The following is a 26075-nucleotide window of genomic DNA, read 5'->3' as shown; positions in this document are numbered from 1 at the left end:
ATTTTCAAGAATTTTAAGTGAAGTATTCAGACTTTTACAACTTGGAAATGAATTCAAATGAATAAAAAAAAAAAAAAAAAAGGCTGAATGAGCCAAATATGCTAAAAAGGTACAACCAGCTTGCTGTCTCCGTATCTGAAGCTTAAGGAGAAAGAGTGCCCAGAAGAGGAGCTCTCTGAAACGGACGATAAACAGTTATCCTGATAGGTGATATTTGGGTGCTTTCCGTGCCAGGTTCTTTACATGAATGACCTCATTTTATTTTTTAAGTAATCTCTACACCCAATGTGGGGCTCAAACTCAGGACCCAAGATCAAGACTCACCTGCTCTACCGACTGGGCCAGCCAAGCGCCCCTGAATGACCTCATTTTAGTAAATATCTCCATTATCCAGATGAGAAAACTGAGACTTAGAGCTGCCTGTGGTCGCTCAACTAGTATTTAACGCCTGCAGAATTTGCTCTCTTAATCCCTGGGGCTAGGAGTGTGTTCCACAAGGAAACGGGGTACTAACGAAGAATCTTCCGGCAACACAGAAACCTGCACAGCCACTCCACTGGCCTTGGTGCTTGGGTAAATTCCTTTCAAACTCGCGGCCAGGCTCCTTGCGGACCCCGCCCACCCTCTACCTCTTTCTCTCGCCTGCCCTCCCTGAGTACCGCTTGCGATTGGCTGCGACCTCTGCCGTGGTCCCGCCCCCTCCTTGCAGGTTTCCGATTGGGGGAGGCTTTGCGTAGCTCCGCCCCTCGGCGGCTAGAGCAACTGGATGGAAGCATGGCGGCTCCCGGGGCCGCAGCTACAGACCTAGGTGCAGTGGCATTCGGGTGGGAACTGAGACTCGTAGATTGCGAGCGAGGAATGCGGGCTTGGGGATTGTGGTGTGCCAGTGGTCCCGCGGACTGGGGGGTCGGGGGTCGTTTCAGACAAGATCCCTTCAGACGGGCGCGGGCCCCTGGCACAGGGATCCCTATGAAGGCGGGCGGAGAGCTTCTGAGTGAGGGTTGCTGGGGCTCGTCCGCGTCAGGTGTGGGGAGGGCAACCAAGCCCACTTCCAGCGCCTCAAGTCGGTACCTCCGTGCCCCTAGAGGTGGTCCGAGGCAAGCGGGCCGCTCTCTTCTTCGCTGCTGTGGCCATCGTGCTGGGGTTGCCGCTCTGGTGGAAGACTACGGAGACCTACCGGGCCCCATTGCCTTACTCTGAGATCAGTGGGCTGAATGCCCTGCAGGTGAGACCTCTGTGGGAGAAGGCCTGGGGACAGCCCACTGGCAAGGTGGAGACTCAGCCGATGGCCCTGATGCTCCTTCCTCTAGCTGCGGCTCATGGTGCCCGTCACTGTCGTATTTACCCGAGAGTCAGTGCCGTCGGACGACCAGGAGAAGCTGCCCTTCACCGTTGTGCATGAGAGAGAGATCCCTCTGAAATGTGAGTTCTTGGGGAGTCAAGCCTGCCTTTCTGGTCTGAGCTCAGTCCAGAGATGGGTTAGGTTGGAGGAGCGTGGGTGTCCCTTAAATGTAGTTAAAAATTTCTTAAAAGCCCTTTCTGAATGAACAGTTCTGAATGAACAGTGTGGTTGGTTAGAAGAAAAGCAACTTTAAATAACAGTATTCACCGTTAGGGCAACAATTTCATTCATGACAGTTGTGCTACCTGATGAGAAGCAGTTGATGCTCATTAGAAGATAGGAGAGGAGGAGGTGGGATGCAGTAGAAAGAACGTAGGGTTTGGAATCAAGTTGGAGTTGTATACAGCTCTTATTCAATTTGACATGGAACACTTTGTTAATTGATAATGGTTTTGAGAAATTCATAGTCATGTGGCGGGGGGGGGGGGGACACTTAGATAAAGAAATCACAGGGGATTATGTAAGAAACAGAGATGGTATTTTAAAAAGAGCCTTTAACAGCCTGGGAGGAAAAAAAGGCAGAGAAGGTTTTGAGGATGTCATTTTTAAGTCAGATTTTTAAAGGATGTGAAGGAATTCAGGGTAAATGGGGAAGGGAGGAAGGGAACAGCTTGAGCCAGATACAGCAATGGCTAATATTTGTTGTTCATTATATGCCATAAACTAGGTGAAGCACTTTACATGTGTTGTCTCATTTAATCGTCTCTAACATGATCTCCATTTTATAAATGAAAAAAAGAGAGTCAGAGATTTTAATTTGTTCACGATCACACAGCTAGCTAGTAAGAGGTGGAGCTAAGATTTAAATCCAGGCCCGACTGATTCCAGAGTTCGGGCTTTTAACCGACAACCTATACTGCCTCCCGTGTAGAAGCATGGAGGGGGGGGTGAGTCAGCATGTTGGGGGAATCTGTGTGCAGTTTTACTTTTCTGGAGTGTGAAGTGAAAATTGTGAGTGACTGTATGTGTAGGCTGAGTCCAGATGGTGAATTACCTGTGTACCATTTACTTTCTAGCTTTTTAACCTTGGTCACCCGTGTTTCTTAAAAGTCATATTTCATATGGTTCAACCTAATGTAAACACACATACTTTTCGTTTCTCAAAACAAGAATTGGATCATGCCTCACATGTTAGTTTGCAACTTTGATTGTTGTCAATTTATCATGGACATTCATATTTAGTGACATGGTATTCAATAATATGGACATATTGTGAAGGTAGTCGGGTGGAGTGGCCAAGAGTATGGAGAATTTGGTGTAAGAGAGCTGGATTAAAGCCTTGGTTCTGCCACTTGTGTGAATTTGGGTGAGGTTGTTAACCTCTCTAACTCTTGGTTTTCTCATCTACTACATAGGAATAGTAACAGGTTGGTCCATTTATTCAACCAATATTTATTATTGAGTGCCCATATCAGATACTGTTGTAGTCGCTGGAGATACAGCAAACAAAGTAGACAAAATACATTGAACAAAATAGACAAAAAAAAAAAGAAGAGAACAGACAGGAAGATAAACAAATATATGTTACATGGTGGGGGGCACCTGGCTGGCTCAGTCAGTGGAGTCTGCAACTCTTGATCTCAGGGTTGTGGGTTCAAGCCCCACATCGGGTATAGAGATTACTTAAAAAAATAAAGTCTGTAATAAATAAATGTATGTATGTATGTTAGATGGTGACAGGGGAAAAATAGTTCAGGACAGGGGTATAGGGAGGTTTCTTGGGGGATAAAGAGGTCAATGCTATTTTAGAGAGGGTGGCTAAGGACAGCATCATTTGAAAACAGGACTTTCAAGTAAAGACCCAAAGAGGTAAAGCAGTAAACTGTGTAGATATCTGGGAGAAGAGCATTTTTTGGTACAGAGAGAAGCAAATATAAGGTCCTGTGGTAGGAGCAGAAGTGGTGCCTTTGCAGAACAGTGAGAATTCCATTATGGGGAGAGTGAGGTGAATGAGGGAAAGGGTAAGAGGAAATGAAATAAAACCAGAGCAGTGGACAGGGGGCTAGGCTCACATACAGCTTTTATGCTAGATGAGAAGGGCAGCCCTTGAAAGATTTTATTTTGTTGCTTTTAAACATAACTACCATATCACACCTAACCAAGTCCACGGTAATTCTTGAGTATCACCTAATTTCCAGTCTATATTCATATTTCCCCAATTATCTCAAAGGTGTCATCTTAATTTTTTAAGTCAATAAATTAAAAACAATATTTTTATTTATTTATTTTGAGAGAGAAAGTGTGAGTGTGAGTGGGGGAGGGACAGATAGAGAGGGAGAGAGAATCCCAAGCAGGCTCCGCACTGTCAGTGCAGAGCCTGATGCAGGACTTGGTCCCACGAACCGCGAGATCATGACCTGAGCCGAAACCAAGAGTCAGATGCTTAACCGGCTGAGCCACCCAGATGCCCCAATAAATTTTATTTCGGGAATTTTACATGCGTGTCCTTCCACTGCTGCAGCTGATCACCATAGTTCCTCCAAAACCAGAATCATAATCTTCAAAATAACCCATTTATTTACTTACTTATTTATTTATTTATTTATTATTTTTTAAAGTATGTTTTTACTTATTTTGAGAAAGATACAGAGAGCAAGTGGGGGAGGGGCAGAGAGAGGAGACAGAATCCCAAGCAGGCTCCACACCATCGGCACAGAGCCTGACGTGGGGCTCAAACACGCCAACTGTGAGATCATGAGCTGAGCTGAAATCAAGAGTCGGATGCTAAACCGACTGAGCCACCCAGGCGCCCCCAAAATAATCCTTTTAAAAAGAACTTTTGTTTAATCCACAGTTGTCACTATCAGTCAGTCTGGTTCTTTTGGTTGGACTTCTTTGATCTCCACTGGCATGTGGACCTACTTCAGAAATTCCCCACCTGTAATCTTTGGGATCCAATTTCTTTACGTTAGGGCCCTAGAAGTCAAACTGTAGGAAGTACATTGATTGCTATTTTGGCAAATGATCTAAAATTGTTATTCCTTCATTGTCTGTAATATTGAAAAGTCTTGTTACTTCCACTCTCTACTCCATGAGCCTAGGAAAAAATGTTACAGTTCTCAATGTCACCACTGCAATAAACTTGCTGCAATGGAAACATAACCTGTGTCTTATTGTAGCCACGTTAACAATTTCTGGACACCATGAATGATAGTACCCATTTCCATCTAGAATGAGGCTTTTCACAGGTGTCCTTTTATAGTTGGTTTATTCTAATCGGGATCAACACATCACATTTTGTTACATTTCTTTTGCCTTTTTTTGTTATATATCAGCTCCCCCTGCCCCATCCTGATATACTTCTTTTCTTTGGTTCTTTGGAGAAACCAGGCCACTTGTGTTCTAGAACCTCTCCCATTCTGGATTTGGCAGATTGCTTCCTCCTAGTTTCATTTAATTTACTCCTCTATTATCCATATTTTTTGTAAACTGGTAGTCAGATCAGGAGATTTGATCAAAATCAGTTCACTTTTTTAGATAAGAATACATTATAATTAGTGTGGTATACTTCCTATTGTGTTATATCAGGAAGCATAGAATGGATGGGTTTTTTTCACTTTGGGTGATACAAAGATGATTTAGTGAATTCAGATACTGTCAGCTTGATGTCTGTATTTTTTTTTTAATTTTTTTTTGTTTTAACATTTATTCCTTTTTGAGAGACAGAGAGAGACAGAGCACGAGTGGGGAAGGGGTAGAGAGAGAGGGAGACACAGAATCTGAAGCAGGCTCCAGGCTCTGAGCTATCAGCACAGAGCCTGACGCAGGGCTTGAACTCACGAACTGTGAGATCATGACCTGAACCGAAGTCAGACGCTCAACCGACTGAGCCACCCAGGCGCCCCTCGATGTCTGTATTTTAATTCCCTGTCAACCTTTCACCTGATGGTTTTAGCATCCAATGATGCTGGCATCCATTTCATAGCAGTTGCAAAATGGCAATTTTTATGTATTTATTTATTTTAAGATTTTATTTTTAAGTAGTCTATACACCCAATGTAGGGCTTGAACTCACAACTCTGAGATCAAGAGTAGCATGCTCTACAACTGAGCCAGCCAGATACCCCAAAATGGCAAATTTAAAATTCTGTAATTTCTCCTATATTATGACCTGGAATTCTTCTATAACAAAGAACTTTCACAAGAAGTTTTAGGTTCAACTTCTCAAGTTCCAGGCGGGGGGGGGGGGGGGGGAAGGGGTGTCAAAAAATCCCTATGGGATTATTTTGCAGGTATAGATTAACTTGGGGAGAATTGACATCCTTAGAATATTTAGTCTTTCCCATTTCATTCAAATCTTCTTTTAGGTCCTTCAGTAAAGTCCTGGGTGTTTTTCTTATAGTTTTGTACATTTCTTCCTGGGTGTTTGTACATTCTTTATTATGATGAGGATTGGGATTTAAAAAATACTTGCTTTTCAAATTGGACGTTGCTGGTATTTCTCAGAAAGCTATTAATTCTTGTGTATATCTAGTCATAGGACTGAATGGTTACCAGTTCTGATATTTTTTTCAGTTGCTTTTCTTTGATTTTCTTGGAAAATAATTATGCTATTTCAAAAAGTGGACATTTTGTTCTTTCAAATATTCAGGTTTCACGTCTCCTCACTGGTCTTCACTTTCTTCATTGGTCAGGAACTTCAGAAAGAACAGTGCTGAATAATAGAGGAAGTAGTGGGCATCCTCATTTTATTAATGATTTTAATGGAACTACTTTAGTGTTTTGTCATTAAGTGTGCATTTTTATCAAGAATGTTCATTGGGGCGCCTGAGTGGCTCATTTGGTTAAGCATCGGACTCTTGATTTGGGCTCAGGTCACGATCTCATGGTTTGTGAGATCAGGCCCCGCATTGAGCCCCACATTAGGCTCTGTGCTGACGTCACAAAGTCCGCTTGAGATTTTCTCTCTCTCTCTCTGCTCTGCCCCTGCTTATGTGCACGCACGCTTGCGCATTCACGCTCTCTCTAAAAAAAACAACAACCTGAATTTGTCGCCTTATTTTGAGGCACCTATCGAAGTGATCGTATGGTTTTGCTCCTTTCACCTATTAATAGAATAAATATTGTAATAGATTTCCCTGTGGGAGAGTACTTCAGGTTGAAGGTAGTGTGTACACAGGTAGAAGCAAGAGCTGGTTAGGTGGAAGAGGTGGAGTGTCGTGTATTTGATATCATCCATGTAGAAATCATTAGAATTGGCTGTAGCCTCTGGGACTTTCTCTGCAAACGATTTTCTTGATGTCCTGAGACACTGGACAGTGTTAGGGCTGGGAAGATGGGCAGAGGTCTGTATTTAGTCTTATCTTTTTTTTTTTTTTTTCAATGTTTATTTCTTCTTGAGAGAGACAGAGAGTGAGTGGGGGAGGGGCAGAGAGAGAGGGAGACACAGAGTCCAAAGCAGGCTCCAGGCTCCAAGCTGTCAGCACAGAGCCCCATGTGGGGCTCGAACTCATGAACTGCGAGATCATGACCTGAGCTGAAGTCAGACGCTTAACCAACTAAGCCACCCAGGCACCCCTTAGTCTTCTCATCCTCTTCCTTTCCCTCTCAGACAAAATGAAAATCAAGTGTCGTTTCCAGAAGGCCTATCGGAGGGCTCTGGACCACGAGGAAGAGGCCCTGTCACTGGGCAGTATGCAAGGTACCGGAAGGAGTGATCACACTAGTTTAACACGGAGCCCTCTTTTTTCTTCTGATCTCTGAGTGTGTAGTTTCCATACCATCTTCTAACTTCCTGGGAAAGCTGGGGATGAGAGTGTGTTTCAGCCTGGGCCACTGGGGGCCAAGCCTGGCCACAATGTCAGCCATGTAGAAAGGGAGGTGGAGTTGTGGCTTAGGCACTCTGTTGGGGGGCACAGGGATAGGGCATGGTGTTTTCGCTCCTGGTAGACCTTCTGCTCTTGTCCCCAGAGGCAGAAACCATGTTAGCTGAGCCGCAGGAGCAAGCAGAGGGCTCCCTGACTGTGTACGTGATCCCCGAACACTCCTCACTTCTGCCCCAGGTAGGGTGAGCAGGGAGGGTATGGCCTTGCCTTATCCCATCTGCTTGTCCTCTCCTAGGTCACTTCCTTCTTGCAGTAGTGCTGCCCGTTTCTTGCATTTGCTACAGAAAACTCTTTTCCAAATATTTTTTTAAAAGAATGCAAATAGGGTTGTTTTCATTGACTCTGGGTCTTTCTAACTCCAAGAGTTCTATATGGTTAAAGCTCCAGTGACCATTTGAAGTGGAAAAAAAACAGGATTAAAAAAAAGAAGATGGCTTGAATGGATTATGGTGGTAAAATGGGCGATGCATTGACCTTTCCACTTTATGAGCAAGAGGCTCATTGGGAGCTATGCCATGCAGTGTTTTCTTTTAAAATTTACGATGAAATATTTTAATTTATTTATTTGTTTTAGACCACACATGAGTGGGTGAGAGGGGCAAAGGGGGAGAGGGAGGGAGAGAGGGAAGGAAGAAGAGAGGGAAAAGGAGAGGGAGAGGGAGAGAGAGCGAGAGTGAGAGTGAGAGCGAGAGAGAGAGAGAGAAAGAGAATCTCAAGCAGGCTCCATGGGGCTCTACCCCACAACCCTGGAATCATGACCTGGGCCAAGATCAACAGTTGGACGCTTAACCAACTAAGCCATCCAGGTGCCCTGAAATATTTAATTCTTATAAAAAGATGAAAGAAAATTTTAATGAACCCACCCCTGGCTTGCAAACTACAGTCTAGTAATAGTAGCTGAACCCTGTGTATTTCCATGGTTTACCCCACTCCCTTTTATTTTAGTTCAAGGTGACCGTATTTTGTGCGTGTCATTTTCTTACTTTTTCAGGTTTCATCACATATATCTCTATAAACAATATATTTAATTTTGCAAACTTTTGAGCTTTATAATAATACAGCACATGTTCTTTTGTAACTTTTGTTTCATTCAACATTTATGTTTGGGACAATCCTCCATGATAATCAAGGTGTAATTGAATCTCATGTGTTCATTTTTAATATGTTTTATTGTATAAATATCACAATTTATCCATTCTGTGCTGATGGGCATTTGGATTGTCTCCAGTGTTTGACTCTTAGAAATAATGCCGCCTTGGGGCACCTGGGTGGCTTAGTTGGTTAAGCCTCCAACTCTTGATTACGGCTCAGGTCATGATCTTGCGGTTCATGAGTTTGAGCCCCACGTTGGGCTGTGTGCTGACAGTATGGAGCCTGTTTGGGTTTCTCCCTCTTCCTCTCTCTCTCTTTCTCTTTCTCTCTCTCTCCCTCTCTTTCTCTCTCTGCCCCTCCCTCTCTTGCTCATGTGCGCGCATGCGTGCACGCTCTCTCTCTCAAAATAAATAAAAATAAACTTAAAAAAAGGAAATAATGCTGCTGTGAACATTTCTGTCCTTGCCTCTTTGCCATGTGCTGTTTACTTACATCAAACTTTCCAGGTGTTTGTTTATTCTGCTTTCCTTGTTCAGCATGCCGTCTCCTAGTTTTCCAGTCCATGAAGATTTAGATAATGCCTGCACTTAAGTTGGCCGGGAAGGCAAAGGTCGCAGAAATGAATGAAAACATTCATGCATGCTGATTGGTCAGAGATGCTGGGATGGTTCACTATGAATCTAAAGGGAGCAGTCAGCCTGTTGGTCAGTGGCAAAAAGCCAGATTCTCAGAGACAGGAGCCGGCACGTTCTTCTGCTTTCTTCCCTGAGCCATGGGCATTCTTTCCCTTGCTGGCCTCTCTCACAGGACATGATGAGTTACATCGGGCCCGAGAGGACAGCAGTCGTGAGAGGGATAATGCACCGCGAGGCCTTTAACATAGTCGGCCGCCGGGTGATCCAAGTAGCGCAGGCCATGTCTTTGACTGAAGATGTGCTTGCTGCGGCCCTGGCTGACCACCTTCCAGAGGACAAGTGGAGCTCTGATAAGAGGCGGCCTCTCAAGTCCAGCTTGGGTAGGGTGATGGAGCTTTGTCGTGAGAAGGGAGAGGGAAGTGAATGATGTGGGGGCATTGGGGCAGGAGGGGAATCTGCATGCAGACTCTACTCCTTTCTTCTGTGGTTTCATCTTTTAGTTGAAAGCACTCACTGTTCCTCATCCCAGTTTTGTCCTCCCTTTGGTTCCATCATGGCCACCAACCCCATTCTAGAGGAGAAACAAGTTCAGCTCAGCCAGGGGTACGACTGCCCTTGAGCCACAGAAGCCTCTGCCTTCCCTGACTCCTGTTTCTATAGGCTATGAGATCACCTTCAGTTTACTCAACCCAGACCCCAAGTCCCACGACGTCCACTGGGACATCGAGGGGGCTGTCCGGCGCTATGTGCAGCCCTTCCTGAGCGCCCTCAGTGCTGCCGGCAACTTCTCTGTGGACTCTCAGGTAAGACAGGGAGCAAGCCGAGGGGTCCTTTTCCTTTTCAAAGCCCATCCATATTTATTATTTACATGTGTAGTCTGTTCTTCCAGCTCTTTGAGCTTGCTGATTTGCTAGGAATTTCCTGCGTGTAGATGTGGTTCTAGTGTCTACTTTCCCTCCGTGGTGTCCAGCTCAGGGACTTCTGTCAACGTTTGTTAAAAAACAACCTTCCTTATGGCTCCCTCCAGAACTGTATTCACCCAGTTGTGCCATCCTTAAGAAATTTATTTAAAAAATAAAACTTCCTGAAATATGTTAGTGTAGTAACAGTAAAGATGTGAAGAATGTAGCCTTCTGTATCACACAATATCCGTTTAGGAAAAATGTGCGAGAAATTTTTATCAGGTCTTGGTAAGTGGGAGTACTTCTGAATAACTGACTTGAGTTGAGCTTGCAGACACTGAATTATGCTACTCGTTTCCCCTCCCTGTTTACGCTCTTGGAAAGCCTGGTAAAAAATGTGGTTTTCATAGCCCGTGTATAGCGTATTAACTTTTACCCTTGGCTTTATTATTTTTTTTCCTACATCTATTTTCTCTCAGCCCTGATTTTATCTCTTATATTTTGTCCTGTGCTTACTGTATCTTTTTTAAGGCACTTCAAAACTTTTGGGACAGAGTGGAGTATGAATCAATAAACAAAGGAATGTTCTCCTTCTTTGCTTTACAGATTCTTTACTATGCAGTGTTGGGGGTAAACCCACGCTTTGACCCAGCTTCCTCTAGCTACTACTTGGCCGCACATAGCCTCCCCCATGTCATCAATCCAGTGGAGTCCCGTCTGGGTGAGCTAAGGATGAGGGCCTCTTTGCTAGGCTTGGCAGGACCCTGAAGGCTCAGTGTGGAGTTGGAGGCTGGGAGTATATGGTTCTGGTTCCCAGGTTGGGTGGTCTGAGGGCATTAAGGAAGTACTGGGCATTTAGGCTTCTTCATGAGACTCTGTTGACATCTCCCAACCCCACACTATCATATCCAAAAACGTTTATGAAGCATGACTCCCACTGCTTTCTGTAAACGAATGGATAGGCTGTGTCTCCCTCTTTGCAAGCCAGCCAGGAAAAATATGGTCACACATGTAGGAAAGATAACAGCAAAAGTACACAAAGGCAGAATCTGGATTGACAGTTCTGACTGAGGTTTGAAGCTGGGGTTCCAGTTTTTCATTTGGGGGATGGTACCTAGGAAGCATAGGTGACCACAGAGTGTAATACAGACAAACCAAAGTCAGTATATCACGGGTTGTGGGATTTCAGGCACCAAGGCTAGGCCAGTGTGGACCAAGATATGGGAAGGGCTGTGTGTGATTTCTCCCTCATTCCCTCTACCAGTGCTGAATGCAGAGATGGAAGGGCATTCCAGGCAAGGGAACTCTGAGCTTAGATGTAGAAGAGTAAGACGGATAGGCATTCGGGAAGCTCAGAGAAGTGTAGTGTCGCTGAATTGCGAGGGAGTGACCAAGACAAAGCTGGCAAGGCAGGCAGGTGCTTGATCATAAGGACCATGTTAAGTAGCTTGAACTTTTACCTGGTGTGACTGGCTAGCTATTGAAGGATATTAAGAGGGAGCCGACATGAGGTCATATGTATACCTGTCTATAAAATGGGTTATAGTTATATGGGTGTGATGTGGCAGGGCCCGAGAGAGTGGTCTTAGACAGACAAGGGGGCTAGGGACTCTGCTTCATGTGTGTAGCCCATCTCGGGAGAATGTTCAGAGGTTTCGATCACAGAAACCCCAGACTGGAGGATATTCTGGGGACTCTCAGTTGGGGGAAATGAGGCCCACTGTGAGTGACCAGCAAGTTAGAGGCTGACCTGGAACCTTGGTATTCTGACTTCCCTTCTCTTTGTACCGCAGGATCCAGTGCTGCCTCCCTTTACCCTGTGCTCAACTTTCTGCTCTACGTACCTGAGCTTGCCCACTCCCCCCTGTACATTCAGGACAAGGACGGCGCTCCAGTGGCCACCAACGCCTTCCATAGTCCCCGTTGGGGTGGCATTATGGTAACGGTCACACTCTGCAGACCCCAGAGCCCCAGCTTTAGGGACAGACACATGTTCCCTGAGACTGTTCCTTCTGTTGTTCCTCTAGTGTCCTCCATGGCCCAGCCTGTGGGAGGGGCCGCACCAAGTTGGTGAGGGTGCTGTGAGCTTGTGCCCCTACTCTGCTGGCCCCACAGCTTCTTATTTCTATAAGTTTTCTGTAATGTGACCCTTTGGCACGTAGCGGTTCGCACTCACTGAGGACTTTTCCGTGTGTACATCTTAGATCTTGGCCCTATTTATGGGAGTCTTGTACGAATAACAACTTCTCCTGTTAGACTGGGAGTTTCTCATAGGTAGGAACTCTTAAAATGGAATAAATATTTTTTACGGGTCTTCTGAGGGGATAATGGAGATAATTTATGAAAAGCTCCTAGTAGCCGGTATTCAAAAAATGTTAGCTATACCATCAGGTTTGTAATTTCTAAGGAGCACAGGATATGTCTCCCTTTTCTCTCATGGCCTCCAGAGTGTCTAGAGCAGAGGCGTTCACGGTCCTGGCGTGGTGTTCGGGCAGCCTTATTTCCCCTTGCAGGTATACAATGTGGACCCCAAAGCCTACAATGCCTCGAAGCTGCCGGTGAGGGTTGAAGTGGACATGGAGCAAGTGATGGAGGTGTTCCTGGCTCAGTTGCGGTGAGTTCCTGGCTCATCTCCCTGGGGGTGTGGCCACTGAATCTGATCCGAGTCTTCTGAGCTGACCAGAATGAAATCTCACCTGGCAGGGATACCTTGGCTGGGCCTAGAGCCCCAGGGAAACCAAGAAGGGTTTCGAAGAATCATTTTATCCTTCTCATAAGAAGGACTAGTTGCTGACAAAAACTGTTTTAAAAAAACAGACTCCTGGGATGCCTGGGTGGCTTGGTCGGTTAAGCATCTGACTCTCGATTTCGGTTCAAGTCATGGTCTTGGTTCATGGGATCCAGCCCTGTGTCGGGCTCTGTGCTGACAGCATGGAGCCTGCTTGGGATTCTCTCTCTCCCCCTCTCTCTGCCCCTCCCCTATGTGTGTCCTCTTTCTCTCTTTCGCTCTCTCTCTCAAAGTAAATAAACTTGGGGCACCTGGGTGGCGCAGTCGGTTAAGCCTCCGACTTCAGCCAGGTCACGATCTCGCAGTCCGTGAGTTCGAGCCCCGCGTCAGGCTCTGGGCCGATGGCTCGGAGCCTGGAGCCTGTTTCCGATTCTGTGTCTCCCTCTCTCTCTGCCCCTCCCCCGTTCATTCTCTGTCTCTCTCTGTCCCAAAAATAAATAAAAAACGTTGAAAAAAAAAAAAAAAAGTAAATAAACTTAAAAAAGAGAAAAGGAAAACAGACTCCCGAATGTCAGGTCCATAGGATGTAGATAGGGCTACTTAAGAAAATAGCTGTTAATTCTCCTGGTAACTGATAGGCTGGTAGTGGCTGCTGGATGCCCTAGACTGAGGATTCTACGGCTGTGTCTGGGATCATTAGGAAAGAGGATTCTGATTGATTAGCAATGTCTGCCCTGGGTGCAGGATTAGAGAGGGACAACACACAGCCTTATCAGAAGTGGTCCTGGATCATCCCTTAACTAAAGGCTCAGTGGTCCCATTTGTCCAAAGAGACGGTAGACAGGGTTAGGGGATTAAACTAGGTTGGTGTTATCAGACATATTGTAGCCACGGGACCTTTTTTTCAAACAAGATCGTGGAAATCTAATCCAGAAACAGGTAAGAGCAAAAATACAGGTTTTAAAAGGGGGGCTTGTGGCTCTGTATTACTGAGTGTTGCCACTCACCCCCTGAGACCCTGAGGTACTTCCCTATGACTCCTGTGGTTCTGGGTAAGATGGAAAATCTTAGTCATCATTCAAGGGATCATAACCATCTTCTACTCTCAGCCCCTTTGACCTTACTTTGCTCTTCCCACAGGTTGCTCTTTGGGATTGCTCAGCCCCAGTTGCCTGTGAAATGCCTGTTTCCAGGGCCTAAGAGTGAAGGGCTAACGACCTGGGAGCTTGACCGGCTGCTCTGGGCTCGGTCAGTGGAAAACCTGGCCACAGCCACTACCACTCTCACTTCCCTGGCCCAGCTTCTGGGCAAGATCAGCAACATTGTCATCAAGGACGATGTGGCATCTGAGGTGAGTGGGCACAGGATGGATTCTGTGCTGTAACTGGAGTGGCCAGCGAGGGCCAGGGTATGGTGAGACCAGAGAGCCAGTCGAGGTCCAGGGTGTGTGTGGGCATGCCATCCTTGAGTCCCCCAGGCTTCCTCTAGAGGGCAGTGCCAGCTCCCCAGCAGGACTCCAGATGGGGTGTGAGGTTTTAGGCAGGCGCTAAGAAAATATACCATAGCCCTTTTATACTGGCCTCCATATCCTGGGCGAACTCCAGGCAACCTGCCTGGTAGGCGGAAGACAAAGTAAGGCCCATCCTTCCTCCCACCCCGACACCTCACTGATGCCTGGGACTTAATGGTACTCCCCTGCCCCCTTCCTAGGTGTACAGGGCTGTAGCTGCAGTCCAGAAGGCGGCAGAGGAGTTAGCCTCTGGGCACCTGGCCTCTGCCTTCACTGCCAGCCAGGAAGCTGTGACGTCCTCGGAGCGTGCCTTTTTTGATCCCTCGCTCCTCCACCTCCTTTATTTCCCTGACGACCAGAAGTTTGCCATCTACATCCCGCTCTTCCTGCCTATGGCTGTGCCCATCCTCCTGTCCCTGGTCAAGATCTTCCTGGAAACCCGCAAGTCCTGGAAAAAGCCTGAGAAGATAGACTGAGTAGGACAACATCTCAGTAGGAAAGTTCCCTTTCTGGCCACAGTGGGAGGTGTTAGATTGAGAGGCACATAAATGGGGCCTGCCACGAAGGACTTAGCTCCAGTAACCAAAGTGTAAACACTCCAAACAGGATTAATCCTTCCCATTCCTCTGGCTCAGGCTCCCCCCCCCCCCCAACCCTTTGTGCCCTTGTCTAGAAGATGCATCATTGGGGGCTTCTTATCTGGCTTGAACTTGAAGGCCCTTTCCTGTCTCCCTGTGGGGCAGGGGCAGTCTGTTGTGCTTCTGTCCTGTTCCTCGAAGTCCTCCTGCACTCACAGGGAACATTAGGGGAAAGCCCTGGGTTGATTCTAGCCTCCTCCCCTCTACGCTTCTCTCTAACCCCTCAGGGAGAGCCCTAGCACTGCTCTCATGGAAAGGGCCAGGTCACCTCTGGGGCCTTCTCTCCCTTCCCTCCCTTCTGGCTGGCTATGCCTGTTGGGTATAGCCTGATGCTGTGTGTGTGGCCAAGTTTCCCTTCACCCTCTTATAGAGGTGGCTTGGTGCAGTGGGGAAAGTTCCAGATGGGATCAAGCATGCCTGAATTCCTTCTGCCCTTATCATCTGGGGAGCAGTGAATAAGCCACTTAATCTCCCTTAGCCTCAGTTTTGCATTTGTTAAAATAGCACTAATGATAGCTCCCTTACAAGGTGGTTATGAGGATTAAGTGTGATAAGCATATGAAAGTGTCTGACATATTTTATGCTCTCAATAAACATTGGTTGAATGTGAATTGGAATGATACAAAGTATGAGCATACCTTTCATTCTTCCTTTCCTTGGTGTCCTGTAATGGTTTCCTGTAGCTGTTCCCCTGGGCTCACAGGTCCACCTTGCTTTCACCTGGCCATGTCCCCTTCCTCCCTCCCTGCCCTGGAGGGCCCTCTGGTGGCTAGACACCTAGGCTGTTGTCCCTTAACATGTCCAGGGTTGCCCAGCACAGCTGTTAGTGTCTCTGTTTTTTGTTTGTTTGTTTTTTTCCCGCAGGGGGTCTGGGAGAGAAGAGCTTGTACCAGTGTAAGCCCTCAGATACAAACTCATTCATAAATTCAGAAAAAGAATATATTAAGCCTGGGCTGCAACAGCCACTGTGCTAAGTGCTAGGTATTATAGAGAACAAAGACAGGATCTCTGCTTTCTTGGAACTGATCGTTGAGGGGGAAGAGTCAGTGAACAAGTAAAACTCCCACAATGCATTAGAAGGAAAAAACAGGCTGATCTGATAGTGACTGGGGTGGAGGGCGGGGGCGGGGGTGGGGGGGGTGGGGGGGGTATCTGTAGTTTGGGTGTGAGGGAGGGCCTTTGAGCAGATGACATTGGAACTGAGACCAGAAGAGGAGGCCATCTGGGGGAAGAGCATCCCAGGCAAAGATCCTGAGTCAGAACTTTCTCGAGGGTCAGACGCACGAGCCCAAAGGCTGGAGCGCCCCGAGTAAGGAGGAGAGGTAGTCGACGTAGGCGACCCTTTAAAGTACCTATCCAAAAAACTGAATGGAGCCGAAGGCGAGGCCCCACCCAGCCCCACGGGAGTAGACCCAGGTTGGTGCGCAGGCCAGCCTTATGGCAGGGGTGGGCGGGGCGAACGTCTGGCCCACCCCCGGGGGCGGGGCGGTACCTGGGCCCCCGGCCGGGGGCGGGGCTGCGGACGCTCCCCCTTCTCTCGGCTCTAGCCGGCGCAGGCAGCCGCCGCGGCAGCAGGCAAGCGGCGGCCCTGCGAGGCCATGAAGGTGAAGAAGGGCGGCGGCGGGGCTGGGACGGGGGCGGAGTCCGCTCCAGGGGCCTCGGGCCAGAGCGTGGAGCCCAAGCCCGAGCCGCAGCTGCAGGCGGAATCCGAGTCCGGGTCCGAGTCGGAGCCGGAGGCTGGCCCGGGGCCCAGGCCGGGGCCGCTGCAGAGGAAGCAGCCGATCGGGCCGGAGGACGTGCTGGGGCTGCAGCGGATCACGGGCGGTGAGCACCGGCGAGGCAGCGCCACCCGCGGTGGGAGGGCGGGAGGGAGAGAGCGCGGGAGGGGGGCCTCGCGGTGTGCCGAGCCCGGGCCCCCGCCCCCTTTCCCGCCCTCCCCCTACCTCCCCTCCCCCACCCGGGTCCCCCTCGTCTGAGTCCCCTACCCTTCTGCCTCTGAGCCTGAGATCTCCATGTCCCCTCTTCCCTTGATCTCCTTGTGCCCGCCTCTTCTCCCTTTAGACATTTATTTTCACCCTATTCCTTCCTTTCTGAGGAGGCCGTCCCCCTTTCCAAGGTGGAGGTGGGGCAGCAGCTGCAACTGTGACCCCTTCCCCGTGGAGTCTTCAGAGCCCTTTGAAGCTGGGTTTTTTTTTTTGTTTGTTTTTTGTTTTTTGCAATAATGAAGATGGGTGCTGAGTGTAGTCTTCTGTCCTCAGTCCCCACCCTGGAGGCTAGGTGGAGGCTGAGCTACAGTTTCGGTGACATTAAGACCCTCGGGTCTCCCTGACCGGTAATGCCCTCACCCTGGATCCCCCAGGAAGTCTGGGGCCATCCTCCAACCCCAGGAAAGGACCTGGGCAGGAAGCTTCAGTGGGTTGGCTCTGGGCCCTCTCAAGGGAATGAGTTAAAACCGCCCTTAGCCTGTCTTCTTTCCGGAGGCCTGGTCTCCGCTGTGGTTGAATTTCTGAGGTGGACTGCCTGGGTTGAAGCCCCAACTGTGCCAGGTAGTTGACTGTGTGACCTTGGGCAAGTAATTTCATCTCTCTGAGCATGTTCATCTATAAAATGGGGACAATGGCACCTACTTTATAGGGCTGTTGTGGAAATTAATTTTCTGATTTTGCATAGTGCCTGGCATGCTGTGCATGCTCTAGTATAATAGGGCTCTTTTATCCACAGTACTGAGGGCCCCACAAGACTGCCCCTGGCTGCTGCCTAGAGGCAGACAACTGGGCATTCAGGGCAGGGGAGGAGGTTACCATAGGCAGGGAACAACAGCTAGGAAGCCTCATGGCAGGGGCGGTGGCTGAACCTCAAAGAACAGATGGCATTTGGAGAGAGAGTGGCCCTCTACCCTAGCTTCATTTATCAGTAATCCTGCCCCAGCTCCCTCTGTGAGAGCAACTCTTGGGACCTCTCTCTGGTAGTGGGGGGCAGGTGCTGGAGTGGACCTGAGCCCTGCAGTTGCAGGAGCAGCAGAGCCCAAGGCTGCCAGACAGAGCCGGGGAGGGGACCATAATGGCAGGTCTAGGCCTGTGCATCTGGGTCCCTGGGGGACCAGCTTCTCTCTCCTCTCTGAGCCAGGCAACAACCATTCTTGGCTGGGCCCCCAGAGTGCTGAGCTGCCTTGCCCAAGCAGACACTAGTAGAGGGAGGGAGCCTGGACCAATCTGATGTTACTGCCAGTTGAGCTGTAACTGGCAACAGCAGGTTTAGAATTTAGGGTAGCTCTGGGACAGAACTTCCTTATAGGATGTTTGGAGGTCAGGTTGACCTGTCTGGGTCCTAGGTAACTTTAAAGGTTATTTTGCAACTGTGGGGGCTTCCAGCCTGTGCACCACAATGTGTCTCCTATTTTGGAGGAAGTTCATAGCCCTTAGAGATGGGGCAGCTGTGGGGGATGGGTAGGGGAAAGGGCTTCATGGGAACCCTTTTCTCTACAGAAGGTGAGAACAGGGTTCCAGGGATCTCCACCCTTTTGACCCTAATCACACAGGTCTGAGGGTTGCTCCTCCTGGATTACCAGCCCTGAATCCAGCTTAGGAAGCTATTTGTGGCAGAGGGAAAGGGGGCAGTTGTGTTCTGAGCCCTCAGCCATTCTGCCCCTTTATCTGGCCTTACCCTGGGTCCCAGGCCTCATCCTTCCCTTGGCAGAAGGGAGGGAGTAGGTGCAGTGTTTTGAGCCATGGGCATTCCATTTCTGTCATGTCCTCTAAGGGCAAAAGGGCTAATGATTCAAGGTGCAGTAGAAGAGACTGAGGGCAGACTGCAAGAACTTATTCCCACGTGAGAGAGAGGAGAGGCTCCGAAAGCAAGAGAATGTGGAGGAGAAGGAAGGGTTTTCCAGGGAGCTGGAGTTGGGCCACTAGGATCCTGCTCCCAGTTCTGCCACTTCTTCTTGTCCCTGCACCTTCTTTCCACATCTTGGGATTGGTGCTTATTTTCTGTGAAAATAAAGTGTGTATGGGGTGAGGTGGGCGTTGCCCACCTACATTCCTTCTCCTCTCTCCACACCCTGGACTGTGGTGGACAGGCCAGGGATCAGGCCTCTCCCCAAGCCCTGTGTAGCCCCTGCTGGACCCCAAGGTGCCAGGAGGCTCCTGGGAGGGCTTGCTGGAGGGGGCTGCCCCAGGATTGGGGAAGAGAGAATGACTTTACATTCACTTCCTCTTCCTGCCCCAGAGGAATTGGAGGTGGCCCAGGGGCTTGGAGGGTGATTTCCGGGCCTCTCTGGGGAGGATGTGATGCTGGGCAGGCTGACAGACCAGACCCACCACTGCTCCTTTCTATTTGCTGCCAGGGCCTCCCAGAGCACTTGCTGCTGCAAGAGAAGTGAGGGTTGAATCAGGCGCTGATATTCCTAAACTTCCTCTGGCAGGACTCACCACTCTTCCTGGTTCCTCTTCTGGGCCTGAGGACTCCCTTTACCCCCATGCACACCCCCAAATGCACCTGCCACACCCTCTTCCTGGCTTTGCTTGTACTCTTCACTATGGGGGTGGCTCAGAGCCAAGGCCGGGTAGATGACCTTTGAGGGGGTTCCCTCTCTTTGCTAAGACTTCCTCCCATTTGGAGATCAACAGGGGTTGGGGGCAAAGGTGGCCTCCTTCCCCCAATATTATAGGCTCTGGGCTTGAGTCAGCAGAGCTTTGACTAAGCTGCTTAAGGGAGCTGGGCTGATATAAGCCGCTTATGGGGAGAGGAGGGGGCTGGGAGGTGAGGAGGAGCAGGGAAGGGGTTGTCTGCCTGCCCTAGTATGACCCAGGTCAGGGAAGTCCTTGCCTAATGCACTTAGATGTAGTTTGAGAGGCAGTTATGTGGTGGAGGTGGGGGGGGGGGGTCCTTCAGAGTAGCACTATGTATCTCCTGAGGCAAAGCTGTGTCACCCCCTTTAGAATGAGGTTCTCAAAGGCAGGGCTGTACCTTTCCTTCCGTGCTGGGGACTGCTCATTAGATTGGAGACCCATCTGGCTCAAAGTCACTGAGTTAGCCCTGGCAGAGCAGAGGCTGGAATAAAGCCCCTCAACTCCAGGATGGGAGGGACTGTGGGGGGAGGTGACCTTGTCTTCCACTCACCTTCACCCTGCTCCTCCCTGAGCTCAGAGGCTACTAGGGTGGCGCTGTTTGTCTCCCATTAGATCCCAGAGACAGGGCTATGTATCCCCCACACTCTGGGTGTGCCCCCAGTGCAGGGACTCAATTCTCTCTTTCCAGAAGGCAGTGAACTAGTCTGGGGTCTCACAAAGGCTGAGCTGGTAGCGGGGGCTTCCGGACGGGTCCCTCTTTTGCTTAGCTGCCTGTCTTCCCTAGACTACCTATGCTCCCCCGAGGAGAATATCTACAAGATCGACTTCATCAGGTTCAAGATTCGAGACATGGACTCAGGCACTGTCCTCTTTGAAATCAAGAAGCCCCCAGCTTCAGGTGAGTAGGCTAGGTAGGACATAGACAGAGGGAGGAGGTGGGCAAGGGCTGTGAAGTGGGCTACCCAGGGATTCCTCAGGTCGCGGAATAGAGCTGGGCCTGGTGCTCTGCTTTTCTTTCCGGTTTTGGGTCTGGACATCTTGGGAGGATAGTACGGCCCCTTCAGTCCCTGCCAGCCTGCTCTCTGCAGGCCTTCCTGGGAATTGCAGTCCCAGAGGCCCCAGGCCTCTGTGTCTCCCGTGGCCCTGGGAACCCTCAGTTGAAACCGGTGACCTGATTGCTGAACTAGAAACCATCCCCCCTCCCTGTGGAATCATTTGGCCAAAGGTCTGCACCCTAAATGTGCATCAGACTCTCCTGGGGAATTTTTAAGAGTTCAGACAGATGTGGGCCCTGGGGTGGAACCCTGGGTGGGCATGGGCCCCAGCCTGAAGCCCACTGAGCCCCAGTCGGGGTACATTGCAGAGCGGTTGCCCATCAACCGGCGAGATCTGGACCCCAACGCTGGACGTTTTGTCCGCTACCAGTTCACACCCGCCTTCCTCCGCCTGAGGCAGGTGGGAGCCACGTAAGTCACTGGACGGCGGCGGGGGGGGGGGGGGGGGGGGGGGGGGGGGGGGCAGTTGGAGGGGTGGGCAAGGGCTGGGGGTAAGGGTGAGGGTGGGAATGAGCCCTTCCTGAGTTCTTACTGAGCCTCTCTTTTGGGGGTGGTGTCTGTCTTGAGCCTTGCTAGCTGACTTCAAAGCCAAACTCAGACCCGCCCCCTCCAATTTCTCAGGGTGGAGTTCACAGTGGGAGATAAGCCTGTCAACAACTTCCGCATGATTGAGAGGCACTACTTTCGCAACCAGCTCCTCAAAAGTTTTGACTTCCACTTTGGCTTCTGCATCCCCAGCAGCAAGAACACCTGCGAACACATCTACGACTTCCCCCCTCTCTCTGAGGAGCTGAGTGCGTGGGCAGGGCTTTGTGGGAGTAGGGGGGTGGGAGGGGCTAGAGAGACCAAAGTAGGGGGAGCGTGGGTCCGACCCCCTTTCTCCTACCCTGGGTCACCTGTGTTCTGGCCACCATTCCCATGCCACCTGTGGGGAAACTGAGGCTCAAATGGGCTGGGGGGACTCTTTGCGGCGGTTCTGAGGTTGTTCAGCTTGTCCCCATCCCACAGTCCTGGAGCCCCTGCAGTGTCCTGGCTCAGGCTTCTGACCTTTGCCCTATCTGGCTGGGCCTCTCTTACAGTCAACGAGATGATCCGTCACCCATACGAAACACAGTCTGACAGCTTCTACTTCGTGGATGATCGGCTGGTGATGCACAACAAAGCAGACTATTCCTACAGTGGAACGCCCTGACCCCCAAAACAGCCCCATACCCCGGGAGGGTCCTGGACCCTCAACTGTGACCTCCCCAACACTCACCTCTCCACCCGAGGCTTCTGCCTGAGGAGTATTTCAAGAGCCCTGGACCCTGAGTCAGCAATGGGAGGGAGGGTACTTGATGGCCCCAGTCCAAATCTCTGAAGCCCATGAGGCCTGGCGCATGGGGTGGGGTGGTAGGAGGGCTGTCCGCCTCCATGTCCAGGAAGGCCTCCTGTGAGAAGAGTAGCCAGGACTTCTGGACAGCCTCGCTGGGCCTCTTGGGCCCAAGTTTAAGAATAGTGTTCCCCTATCCAGGCTTTGACCAGGTCAGGGCAGAGACCTATTCCCTGTCCCCTGCCCACCTACAGGCCATTTAGAATTGTAAATTCACAGATGAACATCTGTGGTGGGTGGGGGAGGGTGTCTGGCTGCCAAGCTTCCCAAGGGAGTCCAGGCCCTGGCCCTAGCCCCAACCTTTACCATCAGGGGCTGAGCCACCGCCTGAGGGGTGGGAGGGATGGCCCCCTGGATTGCAGCCTGTGGTAGGGACTGGACCAACTGTATATAGTTTTCAATAAACTCTCTCCTTTTCTGTTCTTTGGCTGTGGGCCAGCGTGTGTGGGTGTTGGGGGTGTGGGTGTGGTGGGGGTGGAACATTAACCTGACTCCCAATTCCTCCTGTCCCCTAGTCCTCTATGCCCTGACATCACAGCATCTAGAGTCAGCATTTACTACATGTTACAGCTGGAAAGGGTTTTTCCTTTGACAAAGATGGAGACCCAGGCCCTGAGAGGGGAAAGCTTTGGCTCAAAGTCCTAGACCACTCTGGCAAAACGGGGGCTGGGACAAAAGCCCTCAACTCTAAGGTGGATGGAAGGTGTGGGGGAGGTGGTCTTGTTCTCCACCCCTTCTTCCCTCACCCAGAGCCCACTGGGACTACTAGGTTGTGTTTGTAGCCCTCATCAGAGACGCAGAGTGGACACAGTTTGGGCTAAGGTTTGGAGCCATCTCCTTGGCCTCAGCTGCCTTGGGGAGCCCCTGGCCTGGCTGCCCTACATAGAACATTGCCTCTGGCCCCCAGCACTACCCCAGACCCAGAAGAGCTCTTAATTCCCTTAGTGGAGGAAACTGGGGAACTGAGATAGGTGGAGAGCTCACACCCTACTCTTCCCACCCACTAATTTAGATATACCTGGTGACAGCCCTCTCTGGGCTGAGGCTTTAACCTAACCCACTAAGAAGTCTAGAAGTGCTGGAATTCGACTGGTGGAGCCCTTGCTGGGACTGGGTCCTGGGCTGAATTCTGGGAATTCTGTTTTTTTTTTTTTTTTTTTTTAAGTTTATTTATTTACTTAGCACACTGGGGAGAGGGAGAGAGAGTCCCAAGCAGGCTCCACACTGTCAGCGCAGAGCCGGCTGTGGGGCTCGAACTCACGAACCATGAAATCATGACCTGAGCCGAAATCTAGAGTTGGGCACTTAACTAACTGAGCCATCCGGGTGCCTCGAACTCTGGGAATTCCAAAATGAGTGAGACCTGGAACAAATACTTGTTTGCAGGAGTAAGATGGACCGGGCATACAGGGGAGCAAGAGTGGTCCTGCTTGGAGAGATCTCAGGAGGACACTTGGAGGAGGCAGCATTGCAGCAGGTGCTTGAATGGCTCAGCATGACTGGCCAGAAGAGGTGGGGTAAGCATTTGTGCACAGGAAGCAGCACAAAGCAAATGTTTGGAGGCAAGATTTATCCAGGGCATTTGGGAAGGTGGGTATTTATGATGTGGAAGGAAGACACAGGTGCCTTGTAGTGCAGGTGGTGAGGCTTCTCCTGAGGGAGGGGGAAGGATTAATCGGGAATGACCTGTTCAGATGATCTCTGGAAGGCTGGATCTGAAGGAGTGAGACTAACAGCCAACACATAGTGGGTGCCAGACCTCTGGCTGGGCGCTTTATATGTGCTGGAATGTTCATAGTCATTTGTGAGGAAGGCACTGTTATTATGCCCACTTTACAGAAAATGCAGGCCTAGAGGGGGTAACATGCCCTGCCAATGTTGCATAGCTATTTTTTTTTTTTTTTATTTATTTTTGGGACAGAGAGAGACAGAGCATGAACGGGGGAGGGGCAGAGAGAGAGGGAGACACAGAGTCGGAAACAGGCTCCAGGCTCCGAGCCATCAGCCCAGAGCCCGACGCGGGGCTCGAACTCACGGACCGCGAGATCGTGACCTGGCTGAAGTCGGACGCTTAACCGACTGCGCCACCCAGGCGCCCCTGTTGCATAGCTATTAAGTGGTGGCATCAGGAGTCTAATCTAACCCCGGCAGTCTGGCTCTGGAGTCCCTGGATGACCATGCTACGGGCAGGGGCCGCCGAGGAGGGTGTTGCAGTCATTTGACTGACCGCTGAAGGGACCCTGAATTAGATCAATATCCATAGAGATGGAGAGAGATAGGTGAAGTTGAGATTTTTAAGAGGGAATCTTTCTGGGGCTGGTGGCTGATGAGGTGGTTGGAGACAGGGAGGAGTCGAGGCTGAAGCCCTGGTCCACAGCCTGAATGTTGGGGTGGGTAGGGGTGCTGTCACTGGGCTTGGGAACCCAAGTTGGATCAGGGTGGGAGCTAGGGGGAGGTGATGAGTTCAGGTTGAGATCTGCTGTGGTGTGGGACAGCTTTCTTGAAGGAGGCGACTGGGAGGACAGAAAATTCAGGCACTGAGACCAGGAGGCGAATGCAGGCTGGAGATGGTGATCCTTGGAGGTCATTGGCCACAAGGCAATTGCAGAGGCTCCAATGGTGGCTGAGCTATGGGGCGCCCAACTGGCACCACTGGGGTTTAGTGAGCAGGAGGCAGGAACGCTAAATGCCCTCCAATCAGTGGAGTGCTCCATGCAAATAGTCCACACCTCCCAACAAAGGGTCACTGAATGGGAGTGTGTAACCCCAGGCAAGGCCATTGAGTGTTTGAGAACAGGGCAAAGGGAGAGGAATCCATGATGGAGAAAGGAAGAGCAGACAGACAGGGGGGAAGAGAAGCCTCTTTTGTAGTAGGATATGTTAGAAGCTAAGGGAAGAAAGACTTTTACCAAGAAGTGAGTGGTCGGGAATTGTCAGTTGTCCCAAAAGTGAGGAAGGGGCCTGGGGTGGGGTGGGGGGTGGTTTGCAGATGAAGCTGTATAGGTATACAAAGTATTTGGAGTTGGAGGTGCTGTTGATGGGGTTAAAAAGCTACAGAGAAGCTATAGCAAGCGAGGGACTTTCAGACCTACAGCTGTTAGAAAGAGGACTCTTCACCACTACTCTTCACTGTGCCTGCTAAGTCGATCTGGGTTGAGGTTCTGGATTGGGCTGAGGTCCTCATCCCTGACACGGGTAGCAGTTTAGCACTTATCCTGAGAGTCCCGGGTCCCTTGGGCCTGGAGGAGCTCAGATGAGAAAAGTCTTGGCCCCCTGCCTCCTTTTAAGCCTTCTTGTCTCTGGCACTGGTCCTGCTGCTAATGGTTCCTGGCATTTGGTCCTGCCCTCGGTTCCTGGCACTTTCCCGAGGAACCTAGAGGATCCCCAGGAAGAAGAAGGAGGGAGAAGATAGGGTGGGGGTGGGTCTAGTCCTGGCTCTGATGATGATGAGCTGTTGACCCTGCCAGGGCTGGGCCTCAGATTCCATTTCTCTGAAGTGGGCCAGAATTCTTTGTTTTGACTCTTCAGGAATGTCATGGGAACCCCATTACTGGCTTGAGCAAGAAAGCCCAAGAGACCCACCATTCATGCCTACCCAGGCTGGTCTGGGTGAAGCACGTTGGGGCTGCCAAACCCACCGCAAGATATTAACTTGCGGTTAATATCCAACTTCCAGTTGGTGAAGAGCTGCTATCTCAAGTCCCTAGTGCCTTCTTCCCTCTCCTGGCCCCTCCCCTTAAGAGCCACCCTCCATCCCTCATCACCCTGCAACTAAAGCAAGGGTGCTTTACCTTCCTGTGTGTCACAGACCCCTTTATTATCGTCTGCTGAATCCTACAGACAATAAGGGTTTTTTTTTTTTTTTTATGAGTACAACATATATGGCAATCCTAAACACAACACACTATATAATAGAAATCTATATATCTATTCTGCAATACCTGTAATATAACATAAAAACATCTGTGATTTCTAATCTGCGATTTCTCTACCTTATATGACCAAGTCACAGATTCCACTAAAGCTATTGTGGTTTGTTGTGGACATTTGTAATTGAGGGAAATACTACATTTGAGGTAGAGATGAATGAAAATGAAGGTATAATTTCTTCATCCAATTTGATAAGCCCATGAATTCTAACCAGTTTTAGAACCTGTATGTTTAGCACCCCCTCTCCCCCCCGGGCAAAAAAAAAAAGGTTAACTCCCGGCAAACGGGGGCGCTTCCAGACCCTACATCCACTCAGCTCAAATGAGTGAACGGTTTCGTGCGAGGTGACCAGCAGGGGGCAGCATATGAATGGGAGTGCGCTGCTCAGCTCAGAGTGGCTACAGCCCAGGTTTAAAAG

The 26075-nt window shown here is 49.9% G+C and overlaps 2 protein-coding genes and 1 non-coding gene across 3 annotated transcripts; 2 read left to right on the top strand and 1 right to left on the bottom strand.

Moving 5' to 3' along the window:
• The first annotated feature begins 737 nt into the window (after positions 1-737).
• On the top strand, positions 738-15358 carry PIGS (phosphatidylinositol glycan anchor biosynthesis class S). Its single transcript, XM_049636662.1, has 12 exons — positions 738-808; positions 1086-1225; positions 1311-1422; positions 6954-7043; positions 7313-7404; positions 9127-9334; positions 9615-9757; positions 10463-10577; positions 11650-11795; positions 12370-12470; positions 13725-13935; positions 14295-15358. The coding sequence occupies exons 1-12, from the start codon at positions 775-777 to the stop codon at positions 14568-14570; spliced, it is 1668 nt and encodes a 555-aa protein (XP_049492619.1). The 5' UTR covers positions 738-774; the 3' UTR covers positions 14571-15358.
• LOC125927734 (small nucleolar RNA SNORA1) lies at positions 4448-4582 on the bottom strand. The gene has a single exon (XR_007459421.1). It is a non-coding gene; the product is annotated as a small nucleolar RNA SNORA1 (small nucleolar RNA).
• An 894-nt stretch (positions 15359-16252) lies between the features above and the next one.
• UNC119 (unc-119 lipid binding chaperone) lies at positions 16253-22154 on the top strand. The gene is made up of 5 exons (XM_049636660.1): positions 16253-16556; positions 20085-20198; positions 20664-20766; positions 20977-21149; positions 21435-22154. The coding sequence occupies exons 1-5, from the start codon at positions 16331-16333 to the stop codon at positions 21545-21547; spliced, it is 729 nt and encodes a 242-aa protein (XP_049492617.1). The 5' UTR covers positions 16253-16330; the 3' UTR covers positions 21548-22154.
• Positions 22155-26075: the final 3921 nt, after the last annotated feature.

Source organism: Panthera uncia, chromosome E1, assembly GCF_023721935.1.
Source record: "Panthera uncia isolate 11264 chromosome E1, Puncia_PCG_1.0, whole genome shotgun sequence".
In the NCBI taxonomy this organism is placed as follows: Eukaryota; Metazoa; Chordata; class Mammalia; order Carnivora; family Felidae; genus Panthera; species Panthera uncia.
This window is presented reverse-complemented; position numbering and strand designations above follow the sequence as displayed.

Excerpts from the sequence above, each read along its gene's own strand:
- PIGS (XM_049636662.1), top strand. The coding sequence starts at position 775 with ATGGCGGCTCCCGGGGCCGCAGCTACAGACCTAG. Across the intron at positions 9,335-9,614 it reads GCCTCTCAAGTCCAGCTTGG|GCTATGAGATCACCTTCAGT; the intron begins GTAGGGTGATGG and ends CTGTTTCTATAG. Across the intron at positions 11,796-12,369 it reads CCCGTTGGGGTGGCATTATG|GTATACAATGTGGACCCCAA; the intron begins GTAACGGTCACA and ends TTCCCCTTGCAG.
- UNC119 (XM_049636660.1), top strand. The coding sequence starts at position 16,331 with ATGAAGGTGAAGAAGGGCGGCGGCGGGGCTGGGACGGGGGCGGAGTCC. Across the intron at positions 20,199-20,663 it reads CAAGAAGCCCCCAGCTTCAG|AGCGGTTGCCCATCAACCGG; the intron begins GTGAGTAGGCTA and ends GGTACATTGCAG. Across the intron at positions 20,767-20,976 it reads CTGAGGCAGGTGGGAGCCAC|GGTGGAGTTCACAGTGGGAG; the intron begins GTAAGTCACTGG and ends CCAATTTCTCAG.